The 22,584-nt window shown below is 52.1% G+C and overlaps 1 protein-coding gene across 1 annotated transcript in view; it reads right to left on the bottom strand.

Annotated features, from left to right (window-relative positions):
• Nucleotides 1-1,274: 1,274 nt before the first annotated feature.
• LOC144826957 (embryonic protein UVS.2-like) overlaps nt 1,275-22,584 on the bottom strand; it is a 232,569-nt gene continuing 211,259 nt past the window's right edge. Inside the window, exon 13 of the mRNA XM_078685418.1 lies at nt 1,275-1,585. Coding sequence (XP_078541544.1) covers nt 1,575-1,585 — 11 coding nt within the window. The 3' untranslated portion in view covers nt 1,275-1,574. The remainder of the gene's footprint in view (nt 1,586-22,584) is intronic.

The raw sequence follows: 22,584 nt of genomic DNA, 5'->3' as shown, positions 1-22,584 counted from the left end.
CTAGCACCCCTAACTGAACTGGGAAGCGCCTAGGTGAAGAAGCGCTACAAGCCTAAAGTCACCTCCGCTGGCCTGTGGGAAAAAGTGCTTGAATCTCTGTCCTGTTTGCACTGAAGCGCTTTGGCAAGAGAGCGCTGTAGGGGTGTGAGAGTACAGCCGCTGCCCGGGGCCTGGAGGCAGCGTAAAGCGCTTTGCCAAAGGAGCGCTGTGTGGCCGTGTCCCATGCACTGCTGGAGGAAGCGCTATATGTGCATGTTCACCGCCGCTTGACCGGGTCCTCAGTATCCCAGTCTGCCTCCCCGTAATCACCGCCGCCGCCCGGGAGTTTCAGGAGCCGAGGGTGCGTCATCGCAGGCAGCAGGAACCGCGTTCTGATTGGCCCCGAGCTTCAACTCCTTTGAGCTGACTCTGCCTTTCATCGCCGACCTGCAGAGAACCGCAGCACACCGGACACCGGGACAAAAAGTGGGAGAGGCCCAGTGTACTAGGGGCAGCGCTGTCATTGCAAGACCTCGTGATTTTAGCCACAATTCCTCTCCCATGGGGCTTTTAACCCCTACCCTTATCAGAGACTGAACCAGTGACCACAAAGCGAGCCTAACGGACTGAACTGGTGATTCTCTCCTTAGGAACAGTGCCCTGAACCAAAGATTCACCTGAACCTGCATGTCCATAATTATACAGCACAAGGCAAAGTCCCTGCATATGTGAGTTCCTCTTGATGATCTTGCCTGAAACTTGAGATAAAGATATTTTATATTTTTATAAACAACTGTCGTGGTGTCCTTTTGTGAGTGTTTTACTGTGTCACTGTTGGTGTATGTTGCACAAATACTTTACACATTGCCTCTGAAGTTAAGCCTTTCTGCTCTACGCCAAGCTACCCTGTCAGAAGCGGTGGTCCCTACTTGGACTAGGGTACATACCCCGGCCAACTAGAGACCTCGGTTCTAAAAGGCACTATTGGTTTCTAAGCACTAGAAAGTGTCTAATATGTTAAAAGTCATATCTCTAGACATACACACACATGCATGCACACACACACACACACAGGCACACACATTATCTCTCTCCTCTCTCTCTCTCACTTTCTCTGTCCCCTCTCTCTCACTTTCTCTCTCCTCTCTCTCTCCCAGAAATAGAAGACCCCAGTCAGAAGGGCAGTGCCCAATATTCCATTATACAGCTGGTTTTGTTACATGATCAGCAAGAGAGTCAACACTTTATTTTATGTCTTTATTGTACTTCACATCAGCATAACATTTGATTCTCAGTATAATTCACTATCAGATACATCACTGGCGAGCCAGGAACCAGATGACAGGCAGGTTGCAAATACTCGGTTCACTGTTGCGACCAGTGCTGGCGACGAGCTTCTGACTACCTGTCACGACAACACGCAACGGAACAAATGCCACATGTTCAACAAGAGAGAGAAGCAGGGCGACTAAAAACTGAGACTCGGAGAGAAACAAACGCAGCCCTTAAGCCATCCACCCATTCTTCACGTGGAATAGGTGTACTTCCGGGGTCATGGCCTTCTGTGAAGATGTGGCATATCAGCTTCTCCTGGGTTAGGCGCTCACTGCAAGTAAATATGGAAAAACACATATGAGTTGTTGAAGTCTCTCCCACCGACTGAATAATAAAACTCACTCAGGTTTTTATGATCCCCAATGAATATGTGCAATGCAAATGTATTGTGGTGATTATTTGCATAGAATTTGATTATATAAAATATGAATGGATTGTAGAGGTTTTTTTAGGTCTCGCCTACGCAGCGGGCATGCGTTGCTTAGGAAAAAGACCTTTAGTAATCGCGTCAGCTTTGCAGGCAAAAAACGTGGACGCGTTGCATTGCTTTGAATGGCAACGCGTGCAACTTTGGCGATTCCCTTGCGGGAGCGAGCTTTCAAACCATCTGTTAATTACAAACAGAAGGTTCCTGTTCGCTCCCACAAGGGAAAGGCCCACTCCTCTCTCCCCTCCCCCTGCTGCTGCCTCCCCTCCTCCTCGTTTTACTTAGCTGGGAGCTTCGCAACTTTCGCGGCAGCGGCCTGCGCTTGTCTTGTTAATTAAATAATTTTGTTAATTTTTTTTATTTTTTCAAAAGCCGATATGAGAGGATCCTGTTTTTGCGAATCGCGCCATTCCGAGGATTCTATCTATCGTCTACAGGCATTCCTTAGCGCGATCACAATGCACGAGTACTCCTCAACTTTAACTTTCGCGGCTGATGTAGGTGCTGCATGGGGGCCCTTGTGCCCTCTCAACCCTGTAGTGTGCACGGTGGGCACAAGATTACACAAGGGGGTCCCTTTAAACCATCTGTTCAGCTGGAATGAACAAAATAATTTAATTAACAACACAAGTGCGGCCCGCGGCTGTTAAAGTTGCAATTCTGCGAAGGCACGAGCGAAGCTCCCAGCTTTGTAAACAAGCCCCGCTGACAGCTCCGCCGTCATTAATGCCACCTAATTCCCGTCATCCACAGCACCGTCGATGAGATAAAGGGACGGGCTCGGTACTGCTCCAGTGACGCCAGCGACCTAGCAGGGACGGGAATGTTTTCCTTTTATGTTACATCCGAATCAATTGACCGAGTCTGAACTCAGCCAACCACGAGACAAGAACAAACCAAGCCGACCCGGCTCTTCCAGCAGCAGGGCTGCGCTCACTCACTGCTGGCTGTGCTCACTCACCATGCAGAAACTGCCCCTGACACCCTGCACACCCTACTCCAGGCACTCACCCTGCACCATCGGCTCCTGACATCCTGCATCGACTGCTCCTGACACCCTGCACCATCTGCTCCTTTCGCAGTTAACCTGCGCCATATGCTCCCATGCTCTCACCATGCACGGTCTGCTCCTGAGATCTTACCCTGTGCCACATGCTCCTATGCACTCACTCCCTGCTATCTGCCCCTGCAGCACAGTCGGCGCCTGATACACCTTGCACCATCTATTCCTGCACACTCACTCTGCACCGCCTGCTTTTACACACTCACCATGCACTACTTGCTTCTAAGAACTCACCCTACACCATCTGCCCCTGTGCACTCACTGTGCACTGTTGTGAGAAGTTGGCCTGATAGGTGATGTTTCCAATTCTGGAACCACCGATTATCAGACCAAACAATCCCTTATGGTGTCTGGTTGTAAGTCAACCTTATTAGACAAGCTATCCTAGGGGTAGCATGGACTAAGCAGCCTAAAGGCTTAACTTAAGAGGTCGTGTTAAGCGAGCTGTTTTACCACATACAATCCTGTAATATCAAATGAAAGGACACCACACAAGTATATATTATAAAAATATATGTGTTTATTACTAAAAACAATCCCCAGTATTCTTTATGAATAAAGGGGCACAAGCGTTAAATCAAAAGCACAGTTTAAACATACAAAGTTGCACAATTATGGATGAGGGCGGGGGCCACTCAAACCATATACTAAACAAGTGGTATAAGAGATACCAATCGAACAGTGGTTAGGCCTAGGGCCTAGGGAATCGCTGGGAGAAGTCAGGACAAGCAGTGCTGAAGTCGGGAAAAGCCCGCGGGATTCGGGTGCAGTGCGGGAAGCGCACGCATGCACCAATGTTAACCAATGGTGCGTAAAAGTTGTAAAGTTAAAGTTTAAGGACACTTCCGCTGAACCTAGAGGAACAAAACTTAAGACACAGACCCTAGAGATGTGTACCAGTGTGGGAACACCGGCGGAGCAAAGTTACCTCACCCACAGGAAGCGGGTGCACAGGGTCGAAGTTGAGTCGGGTTTCGTCACGCAGGCTCTTGGTGCTTGAAGCTGAAAGGGCTGCAGGCGGGGTGAAAGAGAAGTGTCCGGTGGAGTCCAAGGGTGGACTCAAGTCGAAAAGTACCTGAAAGCAGAGGGGACAGAGTCTGGGTCACTCAGCAGTGACCAGGGTGGAACCAGGACGGAACCAGGCAATGTCGGGCGCAATCAGGTGGTCGTTGAGGAGCTTCTCTCCGCTGTCACGTGGGCTCTGGGGCATCTGCGACGTCCAGGAGCAGGTCACGATCTGTCCCACGAGGGCTCTCACCGTCGGCGCAGTCGGCTTCAAGTGTGGAGCAAACAACACTTGGCAAGAGCAATCCACGCGGAACCGGGAGATTGCTTCTCACTCGAACCAGGAGGGTCAGAGTGGGGGCTCCTTTTCAGGGGAGCTGGTGCAAGTCTGGGGTAACCAGAATCACAAGTCGTCTTCGTAGTTTCGTCGGCACAGGGACCACTAGCCAGCTGGCAAGTGACCGGGCCAACGCGTTGAGCCAAATGGAGCAGAAGGGCCCCACGCAGCACTCGTCGAGTGTGGAGGGCTGAACTTCCGTGCAAGAGTGGCTCAGGGTAGGGGCTTCTCAAACCCCGGTGTACAGCTTCGAGGGTCACTCGTGGGCTGCACGGTCAGCGTCTCGTGGTCAATTCAAGATGGCGTGCCCCACGCTTCCGGTCGCCTCCACGGGTCTCAGCTCTGCAGGGACTGTGGATCGGGCTGTTGGAAGGCAGGCAAGCTTGATCTCGTCGATCTCTGTCGCTCGAGTTCCGGCGGGAACTGCAACAAAGCAGACGTCAAGGGCTGGATGGTGCCTGTTTGCACAGGGTGGTCACTCCTTGACCACAAGGGAGATTCTTCGGGCTTCCACGTTGAGTAGGAGGTCCAAGGGTCCAGAGTTTCGTTTCTTATGTTTCGTCAGGAAATCTAAAGTGCATTGGCACTGCTCCCACTCTTATTCGAATCTGGGGGGCGTGATTACCTGCTAGGTCCCCCCCTATGGGTGGGACCCAGGAAGTGGGTGGATACACCCCCTTCCTTTGATCCAGGCCGCCCTGGCACGAGGGCTGGAGTGCCCCAGAACCGGTTTGGCCGGATTATGCAAGGGGCAGCCTTGTGCGCCCCAAGCAGTGTCTGGTTTCTTTCAGACCTCCCTGCTACAATCCACTATCTCCTGTCTGGAGGGTGGTAAAACCCCCCTGCGACAGGAAACCCTTTGTCCAGGCCCCATTTGGCTGAGTTTCGGTCAGCTGCAGGGGGTCAGACTCGTGTCTGTGGCAGAGGCATCCATTTTGTGGATCTAAGGCCCTTTTAGAAATTAACTGCATTTAAGTAAAGTAACATGTCTTACCCCTCTAGAGGGGTGGAATGCTATCCCCGTCGCCAGAACCGGCGAGGGGATAGTATTCCAAATCGTATGACACCTTACACGACATGTTTTGATAAAGCCAAACCAAAGTTGCTATATAACCGCGAGGATTAGAAGGCACTTAAGAGTATATGGTATGGCCTTATCCTGAAACAGCTTAGGGAGTGGTTCCCGACAGCTGCAGACAGGCTCAGCTCATACTAGAGCTCCATCTCACATGAAACCACGCACTCTGCCTCCAGGATTGATGAGGCCTTCCATAGGAGTGGCTCACAGGTTAATATGTGTCCAGATATAGGTTTAGATATAGGTATACTATATCTAAGCAAGGGGTGATTACACCACCTTACCCCAGCTGAGTGATCAGCCAGTTGTGTCAATTTAAGAACCAGCCAGGGGTGGCAAAAGATATGCTGCAGCCCCTGGTAGGCCTTGGTGGCCCCTATGCCCTGGGCACCTATAGTGCATTATACAGGGGCGGACAAGGAGTCCATTTCCAATTGTGGTATGTACCTATAGCACATGTATTAGTAATTTAGTGAGAGAACAGCAGGCTGGGGGTCTGATCAGCAGGCCCACAGCCTCAGTAGTCGCAAACCAGTGAAGCAAAAAGCAAAAATTTGGGGTGACCATAGGATAGCAGACCCTACTCTCCTACACAACCCCCCCCCAAACGCAGGGACATTAAACTAACCTTGACCAGATAAGTCTTCATGTTCTAAGTGGAAGTACCTGGAGAGACCATCTGCATTACCATGGTCAGTCCCTGGGCGGTGCTCCACTGTAAAGTCCATCCCCTGTAGGGAAATGGACCACCTGAGTAGTTTGGGGTTTTCACCCTTCATCTGATTTAGCCACAAGAGGGGCTTATGGTCTGTCTGAACTAGGAAGTGAGTTCCAAACAAGTAGGACCTCAACTTCTTCAGGGCCCAAACCACAGCAAAGGCCTCCCTCTCAATGGCTGACCAACGTTTCTCTCTGGGGGTCAGCCTTCTGCTAATGAAAGCAATGGGCTGGTCTTGACCATCTTGATTAAGTGGTGAGAGCACAACTCCCACCCCCAACTCAGAAGCATCTGTCTGTACAATGAACTGTTTGGAGTAGTCAGGACTCTTTAGGATAGGTGCAGAGCACATGGCCTTCTTCAGGTCTTCAAATGCCTTTTGACAGCTAGCTGTCCACTGATCCTTTTTTGGCATCTTCTTGGATGTCAAGTCATTTAATGGTGTCACTATAGACCCATAGTTCTTCACAAACTTTCTGTAATACCCAGTCAGGCCCAAGAAGGCTCTGACTTGTGTCTGGGTAACTGGAGGAGCCCAGTCCTGTATGGTCTGGATTTTGCTCTCCAGTGGCTGAACCTGACCCCCACCTACTAGGTGGCCCAGGTACACAACCTTACTCTGCCCTATCTGGCACTTAGTAGCCTTGATAGTCAGGCCTGCCTTTTGCAGGGCCTCCAAAACCTTCTTCAGGTGGATCAGGTGATCCTCCCAGGTGGAGCTAAAGACAGCAATATCATCTAGATACGCTGCGCAAAAGTCATCCAACCCAGCAAGGACTTGGTTCACCAACCTTTGGAAAGTGGCAGGTGCATTCTTCAAACCAAAGGGCATTACCACAAACTGATAATGTCCACTAGGGGTAGAGAATGCTGTTTTGGCTTTGGACTCCTCAGCTAGTCTGATTTGCCAGTAGCCAGCTGTCAGATCAAATGTGCTCAGAAACTTGGCAGAAGCCAATCTGTCAATGAGCTCATCTGCTCTTGGAATGGGGTGAGCATCTGTCCTAGTGACAGCATTGAGACCCCTGTAGTCCACGCAAAATCTCATTTCTCTCTTTCCATCTTGGGTATGAGGTTTTGGCACAAGGACTACTGGGCTGGCCCATGGGCTCTCTGATGGCTCAATCACTCCAAGCTCCAACATCTTTTGCACCTCAGCCTTGATGCAATCCCTGACATGGTCAGGTTGCCTGTAGATCTTATTCTTCACAGGCAGACTGTCACCAGTGTCCACCACATGGGTACACCAGTTAGTCTGGCTGGGTATGAGTGAAAACAAATGCCTGTGGGCTTGCAAAACTTGTCTGCAGTCCATCTGTTGCTGGTCAGTGAGGCTGCCCGCCAAGGCTACTCCATCAACTGAACCATCATCAGGGTTCTGAGAAAGCAGGTCTGGGAGAGGGTCACTCTCTTCCTCCTGTTCCCCATCTGTGGCCATGAGCAAGCTCATGTCCTCCCTGTCCACAAATGCTTTCAAACGATTTACATGGATCACCCTGTGAGGGCTCCTGGGGGTTCCAAAGTCAACCAAGTAGGTGACCTCTCCCTTTTTCTCAATCATAGGATAGGGTCCACTCCATTTGTCCTGGAGTGCTGCTGGGGCCACTGGCTCCAATACCCACACCTTCTGTCCTGGTTGGAACTCTACCAGTACAGCCTTTTGGTCATGCCAAGCTTTTTGTAATTCTTGGCTGGCCTCCAGGTTTTTGGATGCTCTCTCCATGTATTCAGCCATCCTGGAGCGGAGACCAAGTACATAGTCCACTATGTCTAGCTTAGGCTTTTTGAGAGGTAACTCCCATCCTTCCTTCACCAAACACAATGGACCCCTCACAGGGTGGCCAAACAAAAGTTCAAAAGGGCTGTAGCCAACCCCCTTCTGTGGGACCTCTCTGTAAGCAAAGAGCAGGCAAGGTAAAAGAATGTCCCATTTCCGCCTGAGCTTCTCTGGTAATCCCTTTATCATGCCTTTTAGGGTCTTGTTAAATCTCTCCACAAGCCCATTGCACTGTGGATGGTAGGGGGTGGTAAACTTGTAGTTTACTCCACATTCCTTCCACATTGCTTTCAGATAGCTAGACATAAAGTTCGTGCCTCTATCTGATAGTACCTCCTTTGGGAAGCCCACTCTTGAGAAAACTGCAATGAGGGCTTTTGCCACCACAGGTGCTGTGGTGGTCCTCAGGGGAATAGCCTCTGGATACCTGGTGGCATGATCCACTACCACCAGTATAAATCTGTTCCCAGATGCTGTTTGGGGGTCCATTGGACCCACAATATCAATTCCAACTCTTTCAAAGGGGACCCCCACCACAGGTAGTGGTATTAGGGGGGCCTTTGTTGTGCCACCTGACTTACCACTGGCTTGGCAAGTGACACAGGAGCGACAAAACTCCTTGACATTTTCTGACATGTGAGGCCAGTGAAAGTGTGAAACAAGCCTGTCCCACGTCTTGTTCTGGCCTAAGTGTCCTGCAAGGGGAATATCATGGGCCAAGGTAAGAAGGAACCCCCTAAACTTCAGAGGTATAACCAACCTCCTGGTCATGCCAGGCTTGGGGTCTCTAGCCTCTGAGTAAAGGAGTCCATCGTCCCAATACATAGTATGGGTACCTTGGGCATCCCCAGCAGCCTCAGCAGCAGCCTGCTGTCTGAGGGGTTCAAGGGAAGGGCAATCTAATTGAGCCTGCCTCAGGTCTGCCCTTGAGGGTCCCCCTGTCCCCAGAAACTCAACCTGGTCAGGTTCAAGTTCCTCAGAGACAGTCTCCTCTTGGACTGCAGAATCAGTTTCCTCTGAAACTTGATCCTCAACCTGGGGCAAGGTGGAAGGCTCAGCCTTTCCTCTCTTGCTTCTCCTCTTGGGTTGTGGTTGGTCTATTGTTTCAAGATCCACCACTGGTTCAGGAAGGCACTTCTTAGCCTGAGACCTTGTCACTGCAAGGACATGGGCTGAAATCCCTAGCATTTCTGCATGAGTCCTGTACTCCACTTCTGACCAAACTGAGCTTTCAAGATCATTGCCTAACAGACAGTCTACTGGGAGATCTGCACTCACAACAACTTTCTTTAGGCCATCCACCCCTCCCCAGGAGAAGTTCACAACTGCCACACTATGGGAAGTAGTGGAGTTGCTGGCGTTGGTCACTAGGTAACTTTCACCTAGTACAATTTGTCCAGGGTCCACAAAGTCAGGTGTCACCATTGTGACACTGGCACATGTGTCCCTGTAGGCCTGAGCCAGTTTCTCATTGATTAAAGGCGTCTGCCTATATTTGCCCAGGTTACTGGGGCTCACTGTAGTGGACAAAGTCAAGTCCACATCATATAGGAGAACTGCCTGAGTAGGGGTTCTGACTAGGCCAGATCCTACTTCAATACCCAGGGTCAACCCTGCTACACCCTTGGACTGTGTTCCACCACTGCTTACTGGACTAGGGGTTGCAGTTGCTTTAAGAGCTGGAGTGGTGGGGACTGGATTTGTCTTAGTGCATTCACTGCCCCAGTGTGAAACTGATTTGCAGGTATTACTCCAAGGTTTCTTTGGGCCATTATTCTTCTTCTTCTTGTTTCCATTTTGGGAACCACCCTCCTTACTATTAGTTTGGGGGCCTGAAGACTTCTGGTCTTTTTCTTTATCTTTCTGATTTCCACCCTTCTGGTCTGTTTTCTTCTGGTCACCACCTTGGTTCTGGGGTTTCTGCTTAATCCTTGTTCTGACCCATTTGTCTGCCTTCTTTCCCAATTCTTGGGGAGAGGTCAGATCAGAGTCAATAAGGTATTGATGCAACAGCTGGTTTGTACAGTTATTAAGGATCTGCTCTCTCATGATAAGATTGTACAATCATGTATAGTCTGAAACTTTACTTCCCTGCAACCAACCCTCCAGAGCCTTAGTGGCACAATCTACTAAATCAGTCCAGTCTTGAGTCTGTGCTTTTTGGGTGTCTCTGAACAACAGCCTGTATTGCTCAGTGGTTAGGCCAAACCCTTCAATAAGAGCACTCTTCAAGACAGAGTCGTTTTTGGCATCCTCAGGTCTAACTGTGAGGAGCCTGTCCCTCCCTTTCTCAGAAATGGAGTACCATAAAATTGCAGCCCACTGATCCTGAGGAACCTGCTGTACCATGCAGGCTCTCTCAAGAGCAGTCATCCATTTGTGGATGTCATCCCCTTCCTTGTAGGGGGCCACAATTTTTGTCAGGTTTCTATTATCATAGCTCCTGTCTTTTTCTCTAGGAATGTTGCTGCCACCAGTGGCATCTAAGCCACACAATTTCCGCTCTCTTGCCAAGGCAAGTCTAGCTTGAGCCAAGGCTACCTCCTCCCTCTCTATTTGGAGTTTGACAGCCCTCATTCTGGTCATATGCTCTATCTTCTGAGAGGCAGTCATACCTCTCTGAGATTCTCTTGAGGCACTAGAAATATGAGAGTCCCCTGAGGGAGATCTCACTCTTCTGTTGCCTGGGAGAATGATACTGTGGGATCTGGGGAGGTGCTGGCCCTCTCCATTTCCCAGTAGGTCTAAGTTGGCCTGGTTAAGCCTGGCAACTAGGACCTGGCTACCCCTCTGATCCTGATCTTCTGGGTCCTCTACATCTGAGTCCTCCTCCCCCTCCTCTCCTTCTTCTCCTTCTTCCTCCTGAGGGGCATCAGTTACAGTGGGGTTCACTCCATCTCCTGACTCTAAGGTAACTTCGTTCACCTTCTCTAAGTCATCCTGCTCTAGAATGGCTATCAGGATAGGACAGGTGGGACTTCTGCCCCGTTTTAACCCTCTTGAGATGCACAAGGCAATCAAGTCCTTTCGGGTTAATTTGTCATAGCTGGAAGTTGCCTTGGTAAGGTCAACTGTCGCAGGAGTGGACCCTGAGGCTACTCCTGTGTCAGACATGACTCTAGTGTGGTGTAAGTGATGCACCTACCTACACTAAGTGTTTTCCTACTGTACCTTGCTAGTGAGTTGTAGTCAGGGTGTGCTAATCCCTTTAATCTACAACTACTAAGTTCAGTAGAACTTAATATGCTAAGCTTTTGATTTATATGTACCTAGAGGTACTTGATGTGATCTTTCAATTTGATAAAAGATTGCAATGGTAAAACAACAGCAAGCTCAAATCCGCACCGCTGCTCACCAATGTGAGAAGTTGGCCTGATAGGTGATGTTTCCAATTCTGGAACCACCGATTATCAGACCAAACAATCCCTTATGGTGTCTGGTTGTAAGTCAACCTTATTAGACAAGCTATCCTAGGGGTAGCATGGACTAAGCAGCCTAAAGGCTTAACTTAAGAGGTCGTGTTAAGCGAGCTGTTTTACCACATACAATCCTGTAATATCAAATGAAAGGACACCACACAAGTATATATTATAAAAATATATGTGTTTATTACTAAAAACAATCCCCAGTATTCTTTATGAATAAAGGGGCACAAGCGTTAAATCAAAAGCACAGTTTAAACATACAAAGTTGCACAATTATGGATGAGGGCGGGGGCCACTCAAACCATATACTAAACAAGTGGTATAAGAGATACCAATCGAACAGTGGTTAGGCCTAGGGCCTAGGGAATCGCTGGGAGCAGTCAGGACAAGCAGTGCTGAAGTCGGGAAAAGCCCGCGGGATTCGGGTGCAGTGCGGGAAGCGCACGCATGCACCAATGTTAACCAACGGTGCGTAAAAGTTGTAAAGTTAAAGTTTAAGGACACTTCCGCTGAACCTAGAGGAACAAAACTTAAGACACAGACCCTAGAGATGTGTACCAGTGTGGGAACACCGGCGGAGCAAAGTTACCTCACCCACAGGAAGGGGGTGCACAGGGTCGAAGTTGAGTCGGGTTTCGTCACGCAGGCTCTTGGTGCTTGAAGCTGAAAGGGCTGCAGGCGGGGTGAAAGAGAAGTGTCCGGTGGAGTCCAAGGGTGGACTCAAGTCGAAAAGTACCTGAAAGCAGAGGGGACAGAGTCTGGGTCACTCAGCAGTGACCAGGGTGGAACCAGGACGGAACCAGGCAATGTCGGGCGCAATCAGGTGGTCGTCGAGGAGCTTCTCTCCGCTGTCACGTGGGCTCTGGGGCATCTGCGACGTCCAGGAGCAGGTCACGATCTGTCCCACGAGGGCTCTCACCGTCGGCGCAGTCGGCTTCAAGTTTGGAGCAAACAACACTTGGCAAGAGCAATCCACGCGGAACCGGGAGATTGCTTCTCACTCGAACCAGGAGGGTCAGAGTGGGGGCTCCTTTTCAGGGGAGCTGGTGCAAGTCTGGGGTAACCAGAATCACAAGTCGTCATTCGTAGTTTCGTCGGCACAGGGACCACTAGCCAGCTGGCAAGTGACCGGGCCAACGCGTTGAGCCAAATGGAGCAGAAGGGCCCCACGCAGCACTCGTCGAGTGTGGAGGGCTGAACTTCGGTGCAAGAGTGGCTCAGGGTGGGGGCTTCTCAAACCCCGGTGTACAGCTTCGAGGGTCACTCGTGGGCTGCACGGTCAGCGTCTCGTGGTCAATTCAAGATGGCGTGCCCCACGCTTCCGGTCGCCTCCACGGGTCTCAGCTCTGCAGGGACTGTGGATCGGGCTGTTGGAAGGCAGGCAAGCTTGATCTCGTCGATCTCTGTCGCTCGAGTTCCGGCGGGAACTGCAACAAAGCAGACATCGAGGGCTGGATGGTGCCTGTTTGCACAGGGTGGTCACTCTTTGAACACAAGGGAGATTCTTCGGGCTTCCACGTTGAGTAGGAGGTCCAAGGGTCCAGAGTTTCGTTTCTTATGTTTCGTCAGGAAATCTAAAGTGCATTGGCACTGCTCCCACTCTTATTCGAATCTGGGGGGCGTGATTACCTGCTAGGTCCCCCCCTATGGGTGGGACCCAGGAAGTGGGTGGATACACCCCCTTCCTTTGATCCAGGCCGCCCTGGCACGAGGGCTGGAGTGCCCCAGAACCGGTTTGGCCGGATTATGCAAAGGGCAGCCTTGTGCGCCCCAAGCAGTGTCTGGTTTCTTTCAGACCTCCCTGCTACAATCCACTATCTCCTGTCTGGAGGGTGGTAAAACCCCCCTGCGACAGGAAACCCTTTGTCCAGGCCCCATTTGGCTGAGTTTCGGTCAGCTGCAGGGGGTTAGACTCGTGTCTGTGGCAGAGGCATCCATTTTGTGGATCTAAGGCCCTTTTAGAAATTAACCGCATTTAAGTAAAGTAACATGTCTTACCCCTCTAGAGGGGTGGAATGCTATCCCCGTCGCCAGAACTGGCGAGGGGATAGTATTCCAAATCGTATGACACCTTACACGACATGTTTTGATAAAGCCAAACCAAAGTTGCTATATAACCGCGAGGATTATAAGGCACTTAAGAGTATATGGTATGGCCTTATCCTGAAACAGCTTAGGGAGTGGTTCCCGACAGCTGCAGACAGGCTCAGCTCATGCTAGAGCTCCATCTCACATGAAACCACGCACTCTGACTCCAGGATTGATGAGGCCTTCCATAGGAGTGGCTCACAGGTTAATATGTGTCCAGATATAGGTTTAGATATAGGTATACTATATCTAAGCAAGGGGTGATTACACCACCTTACCCCAGCTGAGTGATCAGCCAGTTGTGTCAATTTAAGAACCAGCCAGGGGTGGCAAAAGATATGCTGCAGCCCCTGGTAGGCCTTGGTGGCCCCTATGCCCTGGGCACCTATAGTGCATTATACAGGGGCTGACAAGGAGTCCATTTCCAATTTTGGTATGTACCTATAGCACATGTATTAGTAATTTAGTGAGAGAACAGCAGGCTGGGGGTCTGATCAGCAGGCCCACAGCCTCAGTAGTCGCAAACCAGTGAAGCAAAAAGCAAAAATTTGGGGTGACCATAGGATAGCAGACCCTACTCTCCTACAACTGTCTAGTCCCAGGCACTCACCAGACACTATATGCTTCTGCCCAATCACACTGCACAGTTAGCTCTTATCCACTCACCCTGCACCGTCAGCTCCCATGCACTCACCCTGCACCTTCTCCTCTTATACACTCACCCTGCATCTGCCCCTCCAGCACAGTCAGCGTCTGATAAACCTTGCACCGTCTACTCCTGCACACTCACCCCGCACCATCTGCTCCTGACACTCACCGTGCACCATCTGCTCCTGACACTCACCCTGCACCATCTGCTCGTGACACTCACCTTGCACCATCTGCTCATGTCACTCCCCTTGCACCATCTGCTCCTGACACTCCCCTTGCACCATCTGCTCCTGACACTCACCCTGCACCATCTGCTCCTGACAGTCACCCTGCACCATCTGCTCCTGACAGTCACCCTGCACCATGTGCTCCTGTGACACTCACCCTGCACCATCTGCTCCTGTGACACTCACCCTGCACCATCTGTTCCTGACACTCACCCTGGACCATCTGCTCCTGACACTCACCCTGCACTATGTGCTCCTGCACACTCACCCTGCACCATATGCTCCTGACAGTCACCCTGCACCATGTGCTCCTGTGACACTCACCCTGCACCATCTGCTCCTGTGACACTCACCCTGCACCATCTGCTCCTGTGACACTCACCCTTCACCATCAGCTCCTGTGACACTCACTCTGCACCATCTGTTCCTGACACTCAGCCTGCACCATCTGCTCCTGACACTCACCCTGTACCATCTGCCCCTGACATGCACCCTGCACCATCTGCTCCTGTGACACTCACCCTGCACCATCTGCTCCTGACACTCACCCTGCACCATCTGCTCCTGACACTCACCCTGCACCATCTGCTCCTGTGACACTCACCCTGCACCATCTGCTCCTGACACTCACCCTGCACCATCTGCTCCTGTGACACTCACCCTGCACCATCAGCTCCTGACACTCAGCCTGCACCATCTGCTCCTGACACTCAGCCTGCTCCATCTGCTCCTGACACTCAGCCTGCACCATCTGCTCCTGACACTCACCCTGCACCATCTGCTCCTGTGACACTCACCCTGCACCATCTGCCCCTGACACCCACCCTGCACCATCTGCTCCTGAGACTCCCCCTGCACCATCTGCTCCTGACATTCACCCTGCACCATCTGCTCCTGACACTCAACCTGCACCATCTGCTCCTGTGACACTCACCCTGCACCATCTGCTCCTGACACTCACCCTGCACCATCTGCTCCTGACACTCACCCAGCACCATCTGTTCCTGACACTCACCCAGCACCATCTGTTCCTGACACTCAGCCTGCTCCATCTGCTCCTGACACTCAGCCTGCACCATCTGCTCCTGAGACTCACCCTGCACATCTGCAAAAAATGTAAGTTCAAAATTCGGAAAGGCAGAACGATCGCCTGCCTTCCCCTCAACGCTGCTCCGGTGAAGTAGCACTTCACCGGAGCAGCGTTGAGGGGAAGGCAGGCGATCGTTCTTTGCAGTCACCGTTGTTAACTGGGCAACGAGGAGTGATACCCCCAATACTACGCATAGGCTCATGAGGCCTTTCCGAATTTTGAACTTAAATTTTTTTCAAACGCCAATTGGGCGCAACGAGCATTCCTTCTCTTAAAACATTGATAGGTATATTACACATTGTATTTTTATTAAATATTTTTTGAACACTTTCACATTTCATGTGAGTAAGGTGAGGATAATAGTGCATATCCTCGTCCTGAAGAAGGAGCCTTGTGCTCCGAAACATGTTGACACTGTTGTTGGTTGATATACCCTTGTACGTATTCTTTCAACCAGTCTTTGCACTTTTTACCAATACCAGCCAAGGACGGAATACATTTTTTTTCCTTAGTGCCAGGTATTTTTTATTCACTTTTTTCACCTCACCTCACTCACATCACTCAATACACACCCTCACATAGCTCACTATCAAGTGCTCCTACGTAGTCGTTTGTCGTAGCACGCCGCATCCCGTAGAGGGGTGCGAAGGCCCCAATGATGAAGCATGACACCAAGGGGCCTGTTGGTGTGTGAGGGGCATTTAAACAACACTGTGTGCTCCCCATTCTATTAGGGATCACTGCCACCCTCTTAGTGGATTCCATTTTGTTTATTCATGTTGCCTAGGGAGACTGGATCCACTTCTCTCTCTCCCCCCCCTTTTGTTATAGTTCCTTTCTACTCACCCTGCACCATCTGCTCCTGACACTCACCCTGCCCCATCTGCTCCTGTGACACTCACCCTGCACCATCTGCACCTGACACTCACCCTGCACCATCTTCTCCTGACACTCACCCTGCACCGTCTGCTCCTGACACTCAGCCTGCACCATCTGCTCCTGACACTCACCCTGCACCATCTGCTCCTGTGACACTCACCCTGCACCATCTGCTCCTGACACAAACCCTGCACCATCTGCTCCTGACACTCACCCTGCACCATCTGCTCCTGACACTCAGCCTGCACCATCTGCTCCTGACACTCACCCTGCCCCATCTGCTCCTGTGACACTCACCCTGCACCATCTGCTCCTGACACTCACCCTGCGCCATCTGCTCCTGACACGCACCCTGCACCATCTGCTCCTGTGACACTCACCCTGCACCATCTGCTCCTGACACTCACCCTGCACCATCTGCTCCTGACACTCAGCCTGCACCATCTGCTCCTGACACACACCCTGCCCCATCTGCTCCTGTGACACTTGTTGGAAATGGGATCCCCGGCTGGCCAGGGCTTTCGCCAAAGTCAGTCAGAGACCACCACTCCCAAGTCAGGGCAAGGGAGTTACACGCCAAGATAACCCCTACTCACCCTCTAGGTAACGTGGCGCGAGCAGCAAGGCTAAACTTGGAGGCGATGTAGGCTAAGTATTTGCGCACGCACCCCAGCGACAACAACCAAAGGCCCACCACAAAGGAAACTCCACACAAGGTTATATAAAAAATAGCCTTTGTATTACACCAAAACACATTAGATAAAACACACACTTTACAATGTGCCAGCGGCACGGGCAGAATTTACAGGGGATATGTACAAGACAGGGCCACCTGGACCACTGTCAGGAATCAGAAGTAGCACTTTCAGAAATAGCACTTAGTACATAGAATATAGCACAAAATAGCACACAACCAGTAATCACTGGTAACCAGGACCTCACTAGCACCACCTGTACTAGGGAGAAAACAACCACCTATGTATTACAATACCTGTAGGGGTGTAAGAGGAAAACACATGATGCAATGCATAACAACATTCATTCAGAGGTGTAAAGGCACATGACGCATAAACAATACATTCAGAGGTGCATAGAAAGTACAACTGCGCCAAACTCACGTAAGTCACCACCTGTGACTGTCCCTGTGTCCCAATGTCAGGGCCTAAACGTAGCAGTTGCCCACAAAGTGCTGGGCAACTGTGCAGGGGAGGATGGGCCAATCGTGGGAGCCTCACAGGCTCTGGAATCAAAATGCCCCTTTGAGCCTCGCTGGGCTCTTAAAACAATTGTGGCGCTTTTGAGCCTCCCTGGGCTCACAAAACGAATGGCACCCTCAGAGCCTCTCTGGGCTCAAAACACCAGGCTATGCCCCTGAGCCTCGCAGGCTCTAAACACAAGGGCGCGCTCTCGAGCCTCTCTGGGCTCATCAAGCAAAGGTTCAGCCGGTCGTTGGAGTCCTCAGTGGACTCGGGGATCACTTGAGGCCCCACAGGCCTCTCGGCACAAGTGACTCGCTCTGGAGGGGAGGGGCGGGCACTCACCGGTCTCGCGCCGTCTCCTCTGGCCGGCGGCTCTTCACAGGAGCTCCCGCTCCTCGGGGGCTCCCTTCTCACACTTCTCCCTCTCTCCAGGGCTCTCCCTCGTCCTCGGGAGCCCCGGCAGGCAGCAGCTTCCGCCTGCCTCTCTCCTGCCCCCGGCCTGCCTGACTTCCAGGTCGCGGCTGCGGGGCGGGACTTCCGGTCGCTTCCCCCGGGGCCGCGCTGTGATTGGCCGACGGGCCCTTGCACTTCCGGGTCGTCGCGGGCAGCGCGGCGGCCCGTTTCAGGCACTTCTAGGCGGGGGATGAATTTACCGAGGGGTGGCCTCCCTCGAGGTAAATTATAAATTCGAAACAGCGGCAATGTCCCGGGCAGGGTGGGCACCTGCCAGGGGACTCCAAAATCAGCAAAAGCGGCGTGGGCAGCCGCGGAGGGGCAGTGACAGCGCTCCCAGCGCTCAGCTGATAAATAAAGCGCTTCTAGCGCTAAAGTGGCAAATAAAGCGCTATTAAGCGCTGGGTCTCAATAAAGCGCTCTCCAGCGCCCAAAAAGGCAATCCAAAGCGCTCCCAGGCGCTAGGGGCCAACAAGCCCAGCAGAGGTCCTTGGGCAGGCAAGGGGGCAAAGCTGGGCCCAGAGCCAGCACACTGGGTCTCCAGGCAGGGAGACACCCCAAGTGGCGGTCCTCTGGCCCAGCAGCAGCAGCAACAGCCCCCTCAGGATCCTGGAAGAGAACAACATCTGTGGGGACACAGCCCCATTTTTATACAGTGCATTCCTTTGTCTGAAGGTGCAGAGTGGGGGCGGAACCAGTCGCAGCTGGTTCTTGAGTACTCTGTTTACCTCAACCACCCTCTCTATTCACTGGCAGGGCTTGGGTCATTAGACACACCACAGGGGGGCGGAGCCAGCATTGTGTGGGGAAAACCCAGCCCATCCAGGACACAGGTACACTCCTCCCACACATCACTCATGCTAATCTCCCACTCACCACCGGGCAGACCCATCCAGACTTCCTGGAGCCTGGCATGCCAGCCAGCTCCAGCCAATCACACGCCAGCACCCTCACAGCACACGTACAGCCATGTCTAGAAATGGCGCTTCGCTACTAGACACATACATGCTGCATATACCATCTCGCAGCATTCACTCTCACGAGTCCACACATACCAGACTCAAGCCTGTACACCCCACGCATCAGGAACTACCAGGGACACATCCATTCCCCATGCATTCCTATGGGCGGGCAGGCCTAGCTCAGCACATGCACTCAGAGTGCGCACGCACTTTCCACTGGGACACAGTGAAAGTGCGCAGAATCCCAAAAATCACCATTGCCAGGTCACCATTTCACGCAAAAAGTCTAGGGGTGAACCTGCCCTAAGGGCCAAAGTCCAACATAACCCCCTTCCAGCCAAAACGCAGGGGAGACCAATCACCACCGTGATGGACTTCCCTGCTTGGGGCGATAGAACACGGACGCAGGCCCGCAACTGCAGGGACACCCTCCTGTTCTACGCCACGGTGAACCCATGGGATTCCTTCTCAACACACTGTCTGGACCAACTGGGCTACCCCACTGGTACTCCCAAGTTGTCCGCGGCCAGGACCAGGCCCTGGGCCACCCAGGTGCCACGGGTCCATGCCAATTCGCAGAGCGGGGGGTAGTAACCCCTGGCACATAGGAGCCATTTTCCACTCTTCCTGTCTGCAAGACAGGACTAGACTGCCACTGGTACTCCAGCCTAGGGCCTACAACCTCAGGCGGACCAGGAGTCTCGGGGAAGGCTCTCCTCCCCCTACCTCTTCTCCTAGGGTTCCTCCTCCCTCTGCGAGGGGTACCCCTAGAACGCCATTCCAACCCAGGACTTATCCATTCAGGTTGCACCGGGGTCAGAGGTGGGCTCTCCCACCCTCTGCACCCCCTTCCAGAGGTCTGCCCTCTCCCACCTGGAGAAGTTCCTCTGGAAGAAGAACCGGTCAGGACACTGGTTACAGTCGTCCTACCCTTCAGGTCAGGCTGATCCTGAACCTGGCCTCCCAACCTCTGGTCTAGAACCTTCGGTGGAACAATTGCCTGGCACTCCAGGACTTCTGGGGATTCACTCGCAATCCCCCTGAGGCTAACAAATGTCACATCTGTTGCGTGACTGTCTGTCTGGCGCAGATCTCCCGCCCTCTGTCCACCTGACAGTGCGTGACGATCCCCCAGACCAGAAGTGGTGTTACCATGGTCACTACACGGGAACCTAGCCCAACTGGGTAGTCCCTGACCCACTGGTCCTTCCACTGGGGAACTCCCCCAATCACTCCTCACTCTGGACTCCTGTACCCTCCCTACCGGAGCGGTACTGCCAGACTCTAGAACCACAGGAGCTCTGGTTACAGACACTCCAGGTCCTCTACCCACTAGGAGATCTTCCTCAAATGGGCTAACAGGACAGCCTAGGTCCCCAACCTGGTGTTCCCTCAAGAAACCACCCAGGTTCTGAGACAGGGCTTCGGGCCTCTGGGGGCTCTCAGCCACCCACTGACTCCTGCTCCACTGAGCCAGGCAGTCAGCCCCTACACCCTTCTCACTATACTGGGACCTAGCTGGGCTACACTGAGCCTCTTCCACCACGCTGGGCTGGAAGATCCCTGAACCACTACTTTTGGAGTCACTCACCAATGACCCTAGAGAACCTCTGGCCCTTTCCCAGCGGTCGGCTTCCCTTGCCAGTAACTCTGTATCAGTAAATCCAACTTGCAACAGGTGTTGGCGCAACTCTGGCGAACAACCACTGAGCACCTGCTCTTTGACTATAAGATCAAACAAGACTTCAAAATCAGAGTCAGTGTGAACCTCTACCCAAGCCCACAGTGCTCCACAACATTCATCCTCAAACTTCTCCCACGACTGGTGAGGCAGCTTCCTACTGCCCCTGAATTTCAACCTATACTCCTCCTCTTGGGAAACAGGTACCAGACTGGGGGAACTGGGACTGGGATTTCCTACACTGGAATCTAAATAGCTGCCACCACTGGACCCAACCCTCCCTGGGGGATCCAGAAACTCAACACTGCGCGCAGGGGAAAGTCTACCCTCCAGAGCTACTTCGCCTCTGGTGGAGGCCCTCTCAGCCTCCTCTATCCTTTCCTGCGCTAAGACCCTCTCGGTCTCTAGCTGTTGCTTTCTAATGCCCATCTGTGCCATAGCCTGGGCATGCTCCAACCTGAGCCTCTCTAAAGCCAGCTGGTGCTCCCTTTCTCTCCTCCTATCTTCCAGCTCCTCTGGGGACAGGGAAAGGGATGAGGCGCTGCCTCCTATGCTGGACCCAGCAAGGGACTCCCTATCTATGGGGTCCTCACTATCTGCTGGCGTCCCTGTGCTATCATTTTCTTCCTCCTCTTCTGAATCTTCAGGGCTCCCCACAGACCCACCACCCTCCTGGTGTGAAGCCCGGGCCCTTTCCTCACTGCGCTCAAGGTCCCACTGACACTTTTGCCATAGGATCAGGCTGCTCCTAAGTTCGGACTGAGTGTCTAACTCATCCACCCCTATGTCTCTCTCTTCACAGAACCTTACCAACTCTCCCATACTGTATCTAAACAAATCACAGACATCAAAAGCAGGCACCATTCTGGCGGACGTTCTAGTGAAGAGATCACACAGGGAACCTAGGGGTCTGAGCTAACACAGGAGTACACAATTCACAAGGTATTCAGCAAGCTCTCTACCCCAGAGAACTCACACTCACTTGCCTAGTGCCACACACCATTCATCCACACACAACCCCCCCCTCGGACTAGTAAGGCAGTTTCTACCACCCCTGACTTCTCAACCTGACCACAAGTGACACAGGTACCAGACTCTGGGCGCGGGGCAGGGGAACAAATGCACTGGACACAATTGCACAATGATACCTTCAGGAGAAGAAAATATGAAACTTCCAAAAAAACAATCCCCTTAAAATGTGGTCATCTAAAATGCAGAGTTTTGTGGTGCAGCCAGCCGCTACTAAGGTACAAGGCAAACACAAATCCTTATCCCACCGCTTGCCGCCAATGTTGGAAATGGGATCCCCGGCTGGCCAGGGCTTTCGCCAAAGTCAGTCAGAGACCACCACTCCCAAGTCAGGGCAAGGGAGTTACACGCCAAGATAACCCCTACTCACCCTCTAGGTAACGTGGCGCGAGCAGCAAGGCTAAACTTGGAGGCGATGTAGGCTAAGTATTTGCGCACGCACCCCAGCGACAACAACCAAAGGCCCACCACAAAGGAAACTCCACACAAGGTTATATAAAAAATAGCCTTTGTATTACACCAAAACACATTAGATAAAACACACACTTTACAATGTGCCAGCGGCACGGGCAGAATTTACAGGGGATATGTACAAGACAGGGCCACCTGGACCACTGTCAGGAATCAGAAGTAGCACTTTCAGAAATAGCACTTAGTACATAGAATATAGCACAAAATAGCACACAACCAGTAATCACTGGTAACCAGGACCTCACTAGCACCACCTGTACTAGGGAGAAAACAACCACCTATGTATTACAATACCTGTAGGGGTGTAAGAGGAAAACACATGATGCAATGCATAACAACATTCATTCAGAGGTGTAAAGGCACATGACGCATAAACAATACATTCAGAGGTGCATAGAAAGTACAACTGCGCCAAACTCACGTAAGTCACCACCTGTGACTGTCCCTGTGTCCCAATGTCAGGGCCTAAACGTAGCAGTTGCCCACAAAGTGCTGGGCAACTGTGCAGGGGAGGATGGGCCAATCGTGGGAGCCTCACAGGCTCTGGAATCAAAATGCCCCTTTGAGCCTCGCTGGGCTCTTAAAACAATTGTGGCGCTTTTGAGCCTCCCTGGGCTCACAAAACGAATGGCACCCTCAGAGCCTCTCTGGGCTCAAAACACCAGGCTATGCCCCTGAGCCTCGCAGGCTCTAAACACAAGGGCGCGCTC

The sequence above is a fragment of the Lissotriton helveticus genome, chromosome 4_1, assembly GCF_964261635.1.
Source record: "Lissotriton helveticus chromosome 4_1, aLisHel1.1, whole genome shotgun sequence".
Taxonomy (NCBI): Eukaryota; Metazoa; Chordata; class Amphibia; order Caudata; family Salamandridae; genus Lissotriton; species Lissotriton helveticus.
The sequence above is the reverse complement of the archived record's forward strand: the minus strand, read 5'-3'. Positions and strand labels throughout refer to the sequence as shown.